At 47.9% G+C, this 12,098-nt stretch overlaps 1 protein-coding gene across 2 annotated transcripts in view; it reads left to right on the forward strand.

Moving 5' to 3' along the window:
* ACOX3 (acyl-CoA oxidase 3, pristanoyl) overlaps positions 1 to 2,818 on the forward strand; it is a 38,371-nt gene extending 35,553 nt beyond the window's left edge. For both annotated transcript variants that reach the window (XM_068149650.1, XM_068149651.1), the window contains one exon: positions 1,144 to 2,818. In XM_068149650.1, the coding sequence (XP_068005751.1) occupies positions 1,144 to 1,263 (120 nt within the window). In that variant the 3' untranslated portion in view covers positions 1,264 to 2,818. The remainder of the gene's footprint in view (positions 1 to 1,143) is intronic.
* Positions 2,819 to 12,098: the final 9,280 nt, after the last annotated feature.

Here is a 12,098-nt window from a genome sequence, read left to right on the forward strand (position 1 = left end):
AGTCACTGTCCCTGGAGGTGTTCAAGAGGGGATTGGATGTGGCACTTGGTGCCTTGGTTTAGTCATGAGGTGTTGGGTGACAGGTTGGACCTGATGAACCTTGAGGTCTCTTCCAACCTTAGGGATTCTGTGATTCTGCACAGGTGGCAAGTTTAATCATTAGGAGGGAGTTGGATTGCAGTTCTGAAAGACTGAAGCAGTCTTGGAGACTCTCTGCAGAGAGGTGGCTGAATCCCCATCCCTGGAGGTGTTTCAGAGAGACAGATATGTGGTGCTGAAGGCCATGGTTTAGCACCAGCGTTGGTAACGTTAGAGAATGGTTGGACTGGATGATCTTGAAGGTCTTTTCCAACCCAAACAGGTCTCTAGGTCTATGATACAGAGCCAAGCCCTCTATTGGTTCAGAAGAAAGACTCTTCACTTGACATCACTGACTGCTTTCAGACCACATTAATGTTATTTGGCTGCTGAGAACGTAGCCTTCCTGAGGTGCCTCTCCGCAGCCTCTGCAATGCCTTCTGAAGCTTTAAGCTTCATGTAATTCTAAACTGCCAAATGCTGCTCCAGTGACACTTCTGCAGGTTCCACTTCTCCTGCACTATTTTTTTTAAACCATTCCACATAAAATTGCAGATTGCTGAAGATGATGAATTATCAATCTGCTTATGAGAGGGGAATTTCTTGTGCTCTGTTCAGTTGGGTCACATCTGGGAGAGAACTTAGTTGGCTTTCCAGAAGTGTGATTAACTAAAGGTAAAACCAGACGTGCATTCAGAGCCAGCCTTCAGGTTTGGATGGAACAAAGCTTAGCTTCACATAACCTTGCTCCCAAATCCCTACCTTTGATAAAACAACCCATGTCCTGTTAGAAAACAAGAATGAGGAAGGTTGTTGGTTTCCTGCTCCTAAGCCAAGGATGGTCTAGATGATTTACACAGATGTCTGATGTTTACAGTGCTTTGAAATGTTGTGCTTGATCTTTGTGCTTTATTCATGCCTGGCCATAATTATTCACATTTGCTATCTAGGAAGTCAGTCACAATCTCATTTCAACCAGCAAGTCAGGTCATTTGGCATGCAGAAGTTTGGTTTCTTTTCTGTATGAATTAATCCCTCTTTTTCTTTATTATGATTGTTTTGCAGTTGTATAAAAACATGTGGACAGAGATCCTTCAAGGCAGCAAAGCTCTGAGCAGACCTTCGTGGTGGGCAGAATTTTGTGTTAAGAAGCCTGTGGTAGGCAGGCTGAGGGCAAGACTGTAAAGCAAACCACTTGTAAGAGGCTGGATGGGCCTGAGGTGGATGGAGACATCAGGAGAAAGGAGAACACGTGTCAAGCACTGATAATGAGAGAGGATTCTATAGAGAAATGCCAAGTTATCTTCCAACTTTGAAATCAAGTCCAAGTTGATCTCAGGGACTGGTAACACACCAATGGCAGGAGCAAGAGCAGCACATCTGCACGCTGTTCACATTGACTCAGCTCAATGCATGAAGCTGAGGATTCATTGTGGTTGCTGCTTTGCAGAGGTCCTATCAAAGCAATGTTCAGTCAGCCTCTGGACTTTGCTGTCCTGTTACAGAAGTGAAATAATTCAAAACCATTTCCCACCAGGGATTATGAATAATCAGGACAGACTGAGGGATTTGGGGCTGTTCAGTCTGGAGAAGAGAAGGCTCTGAGGAGACCTCATTGTGGCCTTCCAGTATCTGGAGGGGGCTACAAGAAAGCTGGGGAGAGTGTCAGGGAGTGATAGGACTTGGGAGAGTGGAGCAAAACTACAAATGAGTAGATTCAGATTGGATGTTAGGAGGAAATTTTTCCCCATGAGGTTGGTGAGACACTGGAACAGGTTGCCCAGGGAGGTGATAGAAGCCTCACCCCTGGAGGTTTTTGAGGCCAGGCTGGATGTGGCTCTGAGCAACCTGATCTAGTGTGAGGTGTCCCTGCCTGTGGCAGGGGGGTTTGAGCTAGATGATCCTTGAGGTCCCTTCCAACCCTGACAATTCTGTGAGTCTATAAGCTGAACAAAAGCAACATAAAAGAGAATTTGAAGATAAACAAAACCAAAAACCAACCCCAAGGACACCAACAGTGCTAAACCTGTGTTCAGGGATGGGAATCTTTCCAGCAGCCTCTTTGAAGTCTGTGAAGCTGGTCTGATTTTCTTCAGATGCCTCTGTCTTAAACTCCTGGATTGCTCTCTCAGTGCAGGGGAGGGCTGGGATTAGAGATAATCTGTCTAAATTGTGTCTGATTCTATAGATAAAATTAATTGAAACCAACTTGTTTGTGCAGCTCATTTCAAACACATATGGCAATGCAAACATGGGAGGCTTCTCTGTGTTCTTGTTGGTTAGAACATTTTCAGTCCTGCAAAGCCAGCCTCAAGCCTGGGAGACAGTGACACAGAAACTGTGCTGTGGGTTGGGTCAGAGTATATTCAAGTGAATTATTGTAAATGTGGCCTTATAAGGATGTATGTCAGTGGCAGGAGTTATTGAACAGAGGGGGACAGTTCTCCCTCAGCTGGATGAGCTATCAAATGTTTGTATTCACAAATGGAAGAGACACTGACAAGGCTTTGACAATCCAGAGCTGTTTATGATCCACGCATGCTATGGAAAACAAATTTCATTTTCCATTCATTATATCTCTGAGCTGAAGCAATGTTCAAACCTGATTCCTGCTGCCCTTGCTGTTGGGAGCAATCCTCTCAAGCCAAAGAGGTTCTTTTATAAACTAAAAACTGAGTGGTGTTTATGGCTGCTCAGGGCTGAATTGTGATTTGGGCTATGAAATAAATGTCTTTTCAGTACTTCAGTGTTTAATTCTGCTGCTTGAGCAGAGTTAGAGCCTTGTCCCTGTGGGGTGCTCTGATCCCAGCTGTTGGTGCTGTGTCAGTATATGAATGTGTGTCTCCACAGCCTGCCCCCAACGTGACCAAGAGGTGCTGTAGAGGTTTCTTTGGTTCCATCTAAAAGTGACAGAGCTCAGGAAATGTTTAATGGCTGGAGAATGCATTGAAAGGACAGCATTAAACAGGTGATTCTTTCCCAGAAACAGTCAGTGTTGCCTGTGTGCTTTCTGCCTCTCTTCCTTCTTCTTGGCTAGTGAGGCACCAGAATTCAGCATCTCCCGACAGAAACTCTTTGCTGAGCTGTTGAGCAGTAGGAAACAATCAAAACCTGAGCCTTCTTTGCTGAAAAAACACACCACACCACACCTTGAGTATTGTGTCCAGTTCTGGGCCCCTCAATTTAAGAAGGACATTGAGACTCTTGAACGTGTCCAGAGAAAGGCAACAAGGCTGGGGAGAGGCCTCGAGTACAGCCCTGTGAGGAGAGGCTGAGGGAGCTGGGGTTGCTTAGCCTGGAGAAGAGGAGGCTCAGGGGAGACCTTATTGCTCTCTACAACTACCTGAAGGGAGGTTGTAGCCAGGAGGGGGTTGGTCTCCTCTCCCAGGCAACCAGCACCAGAACAAGAGGACACAGTTTCATGCTGTGCCAGGGGAAGTTTAGGCTGGAGGTGAGGAGAAAGTTCTTCCCAGAGAGAGTTGTTGGCCATTGGAATGTGCTGCCCAGGGAGGTGGTGGAGTCACCATCCCTAGAGGTGTTCAAGAGGGGATTGGATGTGGCACTTGGTGCCATGGTTTAGTAGTCATGAGGAGTTGGGTGACAGGTTGGATTTGATGATCTTTGAGATCTTTTCCAACCTTATTGATTCTATGATTCTATGATTTATTTGAACTGGTTTGCTGCCCAACAGGTTCTATCATCCCATGGAAAAAGAATAGATCAATACAACTAAATACCTGTGGTTAGATAGCCTGGAGTCCCAGAGTACTATCTTCAGCTGGTTTGTGTATCCATAGGGAATCCAACATTGGAGTCCAGCATCTCCCTATCCTCACTGTCAAGAATTTCTTCCTAATCTCCAGTCTAAATCTGCCCTCTTCCAGCCTAATCTCCTGCTTTGGCAGGAGAACCAATGATCTCTGGAGGTTCCTTCCAATCTCTAATGTAGTGTGATACTGTAATCCTTCATCTGAGTCCTTCAGATAACTGAGAGCAGGGCACAGAGTGGCTCTTTCCTATATGAGTCTCCATAGAACCATTCTGCAGTGAGCCATGGCTCTGAATTTCTAATCTCTGTGCTAAGCCAGGCCCTGTGTAATCATAGAATCAATAAGGTTGGAAAAGACCTCACAGATCATTAAGTCCAACCTATTACCCAACACCTCATGACTAACTAAACCATGGCTTCAAGTGCCATGTCCAACCCCTTCTTGAACACCTCCAGGGACGGTGACTCCACCACCTCCCTGGGCAGCACATCCCAATGGCTAACAACTCTCTGGGAAGAACTTTCTCCTCTCCTCCAGCCTAAACTTCCCCTGGTGCAGTCAGATAACTGAGAGCCGAGCACAGAGTGGCTCTTTCCTGTATGAATCTCCCTAGAACCATTCTGCAGTGAGCCATGACTCTGAATTTCTAATCTCTATGCTAAGCCAGGCCCTGTGTCATCAAATCACCTAAATGCTTTTTTTCCCCTGCAGACAACAGTAAGCCAAAGGTTCTAGAGGTCTTCTACATCCTGCTTCTCAGAGCAGTAGTCCATGTTAAGTGTGAAGTTTCATAGCTGCAGCGTGGGGTGAGAAATATGTCATGAAATTTGGCATCCAATTATCCACTAAATCACAGGGCAATAATTTAACAACTGCCACAAGATGTCCCAGGCAGTTTGTTCCTCTTTACGGGGCATGAAATGAAAAGGGAGAAGTCATTTCCTTCATAGTTCAAATGCCAAATAAAGTTGCTTGTGTCATTTCAGCTTGGTTGGGGAGCTGGGTCAAAGGCTGTCAGACAGCTTCAGTCCAAAACAATTTGGCCATGGGAATCTGTCCTTTCAAGCTGCCACAGGAGGCAGCTAAATTTGTCTCCAGAAAGCTGAATCCAAGCATGCCTGAAAGAGCCTCAGCCTACTGCTTCCTCTGTGCCCAGGAGGGCTTCTCTCCTGGACAGTGGAATTTGCCTTCTCTCTAACTCTCAAACCAGCTGCCCAGGGGGTTTCACACTGCTTTGCTTTGTGACAGGATATTTCTGTTGCTGTGAAAGCAAAAAGTATCCCTTTTCTATCAGCAAAAAGGCCAACAAATTGTCCCTGTGCATTAGGCCATTAAATGCACACATCTGCCTTGCTGGGGTGGCAAGAAAAAGAGATGAACCTTTCACATCACCTTTGGCAGGAGTGATGATGGGGTCAGGAAGAGGACAGGTGGAAGCTGAAGCATCATTCCAGCTGCAGTTCCCAGTGTGCAGGCCTCCCAGAGGTGCTTGTTTTCTGCACAGATCCATGGGCTCAAATGCTGCCCCTTCTGCCTGAAAGCCTCTTTCCCACTGCAGGAAATGGTTTCTCCCGTGTTCTGCAGCAGCTTCTCTTCTTTTTCCCTTCATGCAGGTATTTTCTTTACTGACCTCCTGTGTTTTCAGGCCTGAGTGGTGATTCAGTGCTAGCACATTCTACCAGCATGAGCAGTCTCTCCCTCAGTACAGCCTCATGGACATCCCAGAGCCTTGTGTTTCCTCTTGGAGCCCTGTGCCTCCACAGGCCTTGGCAATGCTTTGTTGTTCCCAGTGCTCATCAGCCTGAGATCAGATCATTCCAGCTCGGTTCACTGGGCTAAGGAGAACCCTAAGCAGAGGGGAGCTCGCTGCATGAGGCATCCATGTGATGGCATCACCTGAGACAGGCAGGTCCAGCCAAGGGCAGGGCAGCTGTGATCACAGCAGGCTGCCCACAACAGGCAGTGAGAACAGAAGCAGAAAGCTTTGCTCTTCTCCAAGCAAGTCAAGTCTCAGGTTTGTCAAACGCAAGCAGAGCATTTCACAGCCTTTCCTTTCACAGGCAGGCTCTTGCTGAGAGCAGCACTTCCCCTGGCCACCTTGCCTTTTCCTTTCCCTTTTGTTTTTACAGTCTTTGCATTTCTTCAGCATTCCCACAGCATGAATCTCTCTGGAATAAATGCAGTTCCCATCAGGGCTTTCTCAAGGGTGGTCAGGCATTGGAACAGGCTGCCCAGGGAGGTGGTGGGGTCACCATCCCTAGAGGTGTTCAAGGTGTTCTGTGCCTGGAAAGATCATGGAACAGATCCTCCTGGAGTCACTACTCGCTCAAAAGAATAGTGAAGAGGTGATTGGGAACAGTCAGCATGGCTTTGCCAAGGGCAAATCCTGCCTGACCAACCTGGTGGCCTTCTATGAGCAGGTGACAAAATTAATAGATGAGGGGCGAGCAACTGATGTCATTTACCTGGACCTGAGCAAAGCCTTCGACACTGTCCCGCACCACATCCTGGTCTCCAAACTGGTGACACATGGGTTTGATTGGTGGACCACTAGATGGATAAGGAACTGGCTTGATGGCCGCACCCAAAGAGTGGCTGTCAATGGCTCCATGTCCCAGTGGAGGCCAGTGACAAGCAGAGTCCCTCAGGGATCAGTCCTGGGACCTATCTTATTCAACATCTTTGTGGGTGCCATGGACAGTGGCACTGAGTGCACCCTCAGCAAGTTTGCTGATGACACCAAGCTGTGTGGTGCAGCAGACACGCTGGAGGGAAGGGAGGCCATCCAGAGGGACCTTGACAGGCTGGAGAGGTGGGCACAGGCCAACCTCATGAAGTTCAATAAGAGCAAGGGCAGGGTCCTGCATCTGGGTCGAGGCAATCCCAGGCACAAATACAGGCTAGGCAGTGACTGGCTGGAGGATAGCCCTGAGGAGAGAGACTTGGGGGTGCTGGTGGACAAAAAGCTCAACATGAGCTCTCAGTGTGCACTTGCAGCCCGCAAAGCCAATCAGATCCTGGGCTGCATCAGGAGAAGTGTGGCTAGCAGGTCGAGGGAGGTGATCCTCCCCCTCTACTCAGCCCTGGTGAGACCCCACCTGGAGTACTGTGTCCAGTTCTGGAGCCCCTATTACAAGAGGGATGTGGAGGTGCTGGAACATGTCCAGAGAAGGGCCACGAGGATGATCAGAGGGCTGGAGCACCTCTCCTATGAGGACAGACTGAAGGAGTTGGGGCTGTACAGTCTGCAGAAGAGAAGGCTCCGAGGTGACCTAATTGTCGCCTTCCAGTATCTGAAGGGGGCCTACAGGAAGGCTGGGGAAGGACTTCTCAGGATATCAGGTAGTGATAGGACTAGGGGGAATGGAATGAAGCTGGAGGTGGGGAGATTCAGGCTGGATGTGAGGAGGAGGTTCTTCACCATGAGAGTGGTGAAACCCTGGAATGGGTTGTCCAGGGAGGTGGTCGAGGCCCCGTCCCTGGGGGTGTTTAAGAGCAGGCTGGATGAGGCTCTGTCCAGCCTGATCTAGTGTGGGGTGTCCCTGCCCATGGCAGGGGGGTTGGAACTAGATGATCCTTGTGGTCCCTTCCAACCCTGAATGAAACTATGAAACCTGTGGACATGGCACTTGGGGAGATGGTTTAATGGTGTTAGGTTGACATTGGACTTGATTGGGGCCCAGGGATCACTGCTGGGTCCCATCCCATTCAATATCTTTATTGATGATCTGGATGAGTGGATTGTGTCAGTCAGACACCAAGCTGGGAGCAGAGATTGATCTGTTAAAGGGTAGGAGAGATCTCCAGAGGGACCTTGACAGGCTGGACAGAGGGACAGAGTCCAACATGATGACATTCAACAAGTCCAAGTGCTGGGTGCTGCACTTTGGTCACAACAACCCCATGCAGTGCTACAGGCTGGGGTCAGAGTGGCTGGAGAGCAGCCAGGCAGAAAGGGAACTGGGGGTACTGGTTGATAGTAGGCTGAACATGAGCCAGCAGTGTGCCCAGGTGTCCAAGAAGGCCAAGGGCATCCTAGCCTGCATCAAGAATATTGTGGCCAGCAGGAGAAGGGAAGTCATTCTGCCCTGTACTCACACTGGTTAGGCCACACCTTGAGTCCTGTGTCCAGTTCTGGGCCCCTCAGTTTAAGAAGGACATTGAGATACTTGAAGGTGTCCAGAGAAGGGCAATGAGGCTGGGGAGAGGCCTCAAGTACAGCCCTGTGAGGAGAGGCTGAGGGAGCTGGGGTTGTTTAGCCTGGAGAAGAGGAGGCTCAGGGGAGATATTGCTCTCTACAACTACCTGAAGGGAGGGGATTGGTCTCTTCTCCCAGGCAACCAGCACCAGAACAAGAGGACACAATCTCAAATTGTGCCAGGAGAAGTTTAGGCTGGAGGTGAGGAGAAAGTTCTTCCCAAAGAGTTGTTAGCCATTGGAATGTGCTGCCCAGGGAGGTGGTGGAGTCACCATCCCTGAAGGTGTTCAAGAGGGGATTGGACATGGCACTTGGTGCCATGGTTTAGTAGTCATGAGGTGTTGGGTGACAGGTTGGACTTGATGATCTTTGAGGTCTCTTCCAACCTTATTGACTCTATGATTCTATGATTGATGGTCTTAGAGGTCTTTTCCAACCAAAATGATTCCATGACTCTCCAACTCTTCAGCGTGTTTGTGGAACAATTTCCAGTGGATCTCCTGAAGGAAATGGACACCTTTGTAACATTTTTGTTTGTGAGCTGTGGGCAGCTGAGACCTGCAGGCATCCAATCTGTTTGGATCTGCCACATCCACAGATGGCCCCAGCAAAACACAGAGCTGCCTGGGAAAGGGAAACTCTGCTGGGGAAAGTGAGAATTTCTGTGTGCAGTTCTGTGTCTGTGCTCACAGAAACCAGGTGCCAGGCTGCTGCTTCCTCAGGACACCAACCACCAGCAAGGGATGCAAAAAGGACTGCATGGACTTGAAAGCTGGAGGTGAGTGTGGCCCAACAGGAAACTCAGCATTGGAATGGAATGGAATGGAATGGAATGGAATGGAATGGAATGGAATAGAATAGAATAGAATAGAATAGAATAGAATAGAATAGAATAGAATAGAATAGAATAGAATAGAATAGAATAGAATAGAATAGAATAGAATAGAATAGAATAGAATAGAATAGAATAGAATAGAATAGAATAATCTTGTCAAAGGGGAGCTGAAAAATATGCTGAGATTCCAATATCATTGGCTTGCCCAGAAGAGGAAGAAAGTGCTCAGTGTCAGTACAAAGCTAACTGGGGTCTGATTGACAGAGAGTTAAGGAGATGGTTTATCTGAAGAAAGGGTCTGCACAAAGCCCTGTTCTTTGGGATGGCCAAGCAACCCTCCATGCTTTTGCTGCGTGCTGTCCCTAGGTCCTTTAAATCTGCCTTTCAGAACAGCTGGTGCTGTTTCAACTGCCCTCCAAAAAAGCACAGCTCTGAGTGTCGTTAAATAATGATTTTTGCCTAAGCCCACACAAACACTTGGCTTTTTCCATCAGTTTATCAATGCTGAGTGTTTGCACAGCCCAGCGCTGAGCACTGGCTGCGTTTCACTCGAGTGATAGAGGAGCCAGCAAAAACATCTCCTGGGGAGTATTCCCAGTTGTAAATTTAGTTTTGACACATATAGGGTGGAATTGGGTTTCTCTCTGTGTGTTTTGATCTCTGCACAAATTCCTATTGAAAGAATGCCTTCCAGCTCCACAGAAACTGCAGATCCTGCTCCAGGCATAAAGCTGTGGGCAAGTCCCACGGCCAGATGCGTGGGGCAGTGGGAGCAGAACAGGAGAGACAAGAGAACAAGAGCACCAGCCTCAGGAGGAGCAGCTGAGGGAACTGGGGTTGTTTAGTCTGGAGAAAAGGAGGCTAAGGGGAGACCTCATTGCTCTCTACAACTGCCTGAAAGGAGGATGGAGTGAGGTGGGGGTTGGTCCCTTCTCCCAAGAAACAAATTAGGACAAGAGGGAATGGCCTCAAGCTGCACCAGGAGAGGTTTGGATTGGAGATTAGGAAAAATTTCTTTGCTGCAAGAGTGGTCAGGGATTGGAACAGGCTGCCCAGGGAGGTGGTGGAGTCACCATCCCTGGAGGTGTTAAAAAAAATGTAGACATGGCAGTTCAGGGCAGAGTTTAAAGGCCATTGGGTGTGTTGGGTTGATGGGTGGACTCGATGATCTTAGAGGGCTTTTCCAACCTAAACAATTCTCTGTGTGATTCAGAATTGTCACTAAGTATTTCTGTAGAAACACTACAGATGGCTCCTCCACCTGATCTTTGAGAAGATCAGCAAAAGGAAGAAGCAGACAATTGCCTAAGACACTGAGGACACACAGCATTCAGATGCAGACCACACATCTCTTTCCCAGCACACAGCTGCATGGAGCTTTGTTCATCCAAAACCAACCCATCAGCACAGATGCAGTCAGAGGCACTCTCTGGTCTCACTGGTGAGCTCTCTTCCAGGGTGGTCCCACACCAATCACCAGATGATCTTTGGAGGTGCTGCAGTGCTGCCCTGCCACACTCTAACTGAGCAGGAAGAGGCCACTCTTCTCTTGCATGGTCCATCGTGGTTCTGGTGAGAGCACACTTGGGGAATTTGTTTCTGTGCTTTTGGCTCACTTGTTGAAGTTGTAGCCAGGAGGGGGTTGGTCTCTTCTCCAGGCAACCAGCACCAGAACAAGAGAACACAGTCTCAAGCTGAGCCAGGGGAGGTTCAGGCTGGATGTTAGGAAGAAGTTCTTCCCAGAAAGATTGCCATTGGAGTGTGCTGCCCAGGGAGATGGTGGACGTCACCATCCCTGGAGGTGTTTAGGAAGAGCCTGGATGGGGTGCTTGGTGCCATGGTTTAGTTGATTAGATGGGTGTTGGGTGATAGGTTGGACTCAATGATCTCGAAGGTCTTTCCCAACCTGGTCTTCTCTTCTCTTCTCTTCTCTTCTCTTCTCTTCTCATGCTCTTCTCTTCTCTTCTCTTCTCTTCTCTTCTCTTCCTCTTCTCTTCTCTTCTCTTCTCTTCTCTTCTCTTCTCTTCTCTTCTCTTCTCTTCTCTTCTCTTCTCTTCTCTTCTCTTCTCTCTCTTCTCTTCTCTTCTCTTCTCTTCTCTTCTCTTCTCTTCTCTTCTCTCTTCTCTTCTCTCTTCTCTTCTCTTCTCTTCTCTTCTCTTCTCTTCTCTTCTCTTCCTCTCTTCTCTTCTCTTCTCTTCTCTTCTCTTCTCTTCTCTTCTCTCTCTTCTCTTCTCCTTTCTCTTCTCTTCTCTTCTCCTTCTCTCTTCTCTTCTCTTCTCTTCTCTTCTCTTCTCTTCTCTCTCTTCTCTTCTCTTTCTCTTCTCTTCTCTTCTCTTCCTCTTCACTCCTTCTCTTCTCTTTCTCTTCTCTTCTCTTCTCTTCTTCTCTTCTCTTCTCTTCTCTTCTCGTTCTCTTCTCTTCTCTTTGTTGGGGGGGTTGTGGGTTTGTCTTTTGGTTTGGTTGGATTGGTTGGTTGGGGTGTTTTCTTTTTTGTTTGGTTTGGTTTAGTTGTGGATTTTTGGTTTTCCTTTTTTGACAGGGAGGGAGAATTAAAGAGAATTTTCCCTTTCTGTCTCTCAGGTTGGTTGTTTTTGCCAAGCAAGGCAATGGCACAGGCTTGGTTAGCCATCTTAGGGCTTCCTCCTCCCTAGTGTCCATTTCACTGGTGTCTCCCCCTCCCAATTCAGTTGTGAGGCCAGGTCCAGAGCCAAAGCTGGAGCATTCTCAAGTTCATTTCTGTTGCCAGACTGCCTGTTCATTGTGGGAGGGTTCCATGTGCAACCAGAGGATGATTTTCCTGCGTGTTAAGAAATAGTCCTGGCGCTAAAGTGTTTGAGTCATCTTTCTGTTTGCCTGACTTCTCCCACAATCACATAATCCAAAACTTGCTTCACCAGCTAATCTCACAAGACAGGATTTTAGATGTTTAAAGAAAAAAACATTTATCTTCTTGGGGTTTTCTTTGTTTGACCTAAGAAAGCTGCAAAGTCGAAGGAGTCGTGCTGTGTTTGCTCCAGCTCAGATCAGAGAGCAAGAACTTCTACAGGAGGCAAATTCCTTAGATGCTCAGTTTGCACCATGCTCAGTTATGGTTTGTCTCACTTGGGAGGAACATGGGAGCATCATCATTAGGGATGAGATGTGTCTGGTCACTTCCCTGCACCATTGTGGTGCCTCTGACTTACCAGAGTGATCCTCTCCTAAACATCCAAGTTCC

Source organism: Melanerpes formicivorus, unplaced genomic scaffold (genome assembly GCF_026170545.1).
Source record: "Melanerpes formicivorus ecotype bairdi unplaced genomic scaffold, bMelFor1.0.p_v2 SCAF_18, whole genome shotgun sequence".
NCBI lineage: Eukaryota > Metazoa > Chordata > Aves > Piciformes > Picidae > Melanerpes > Melanerpes formicivorus.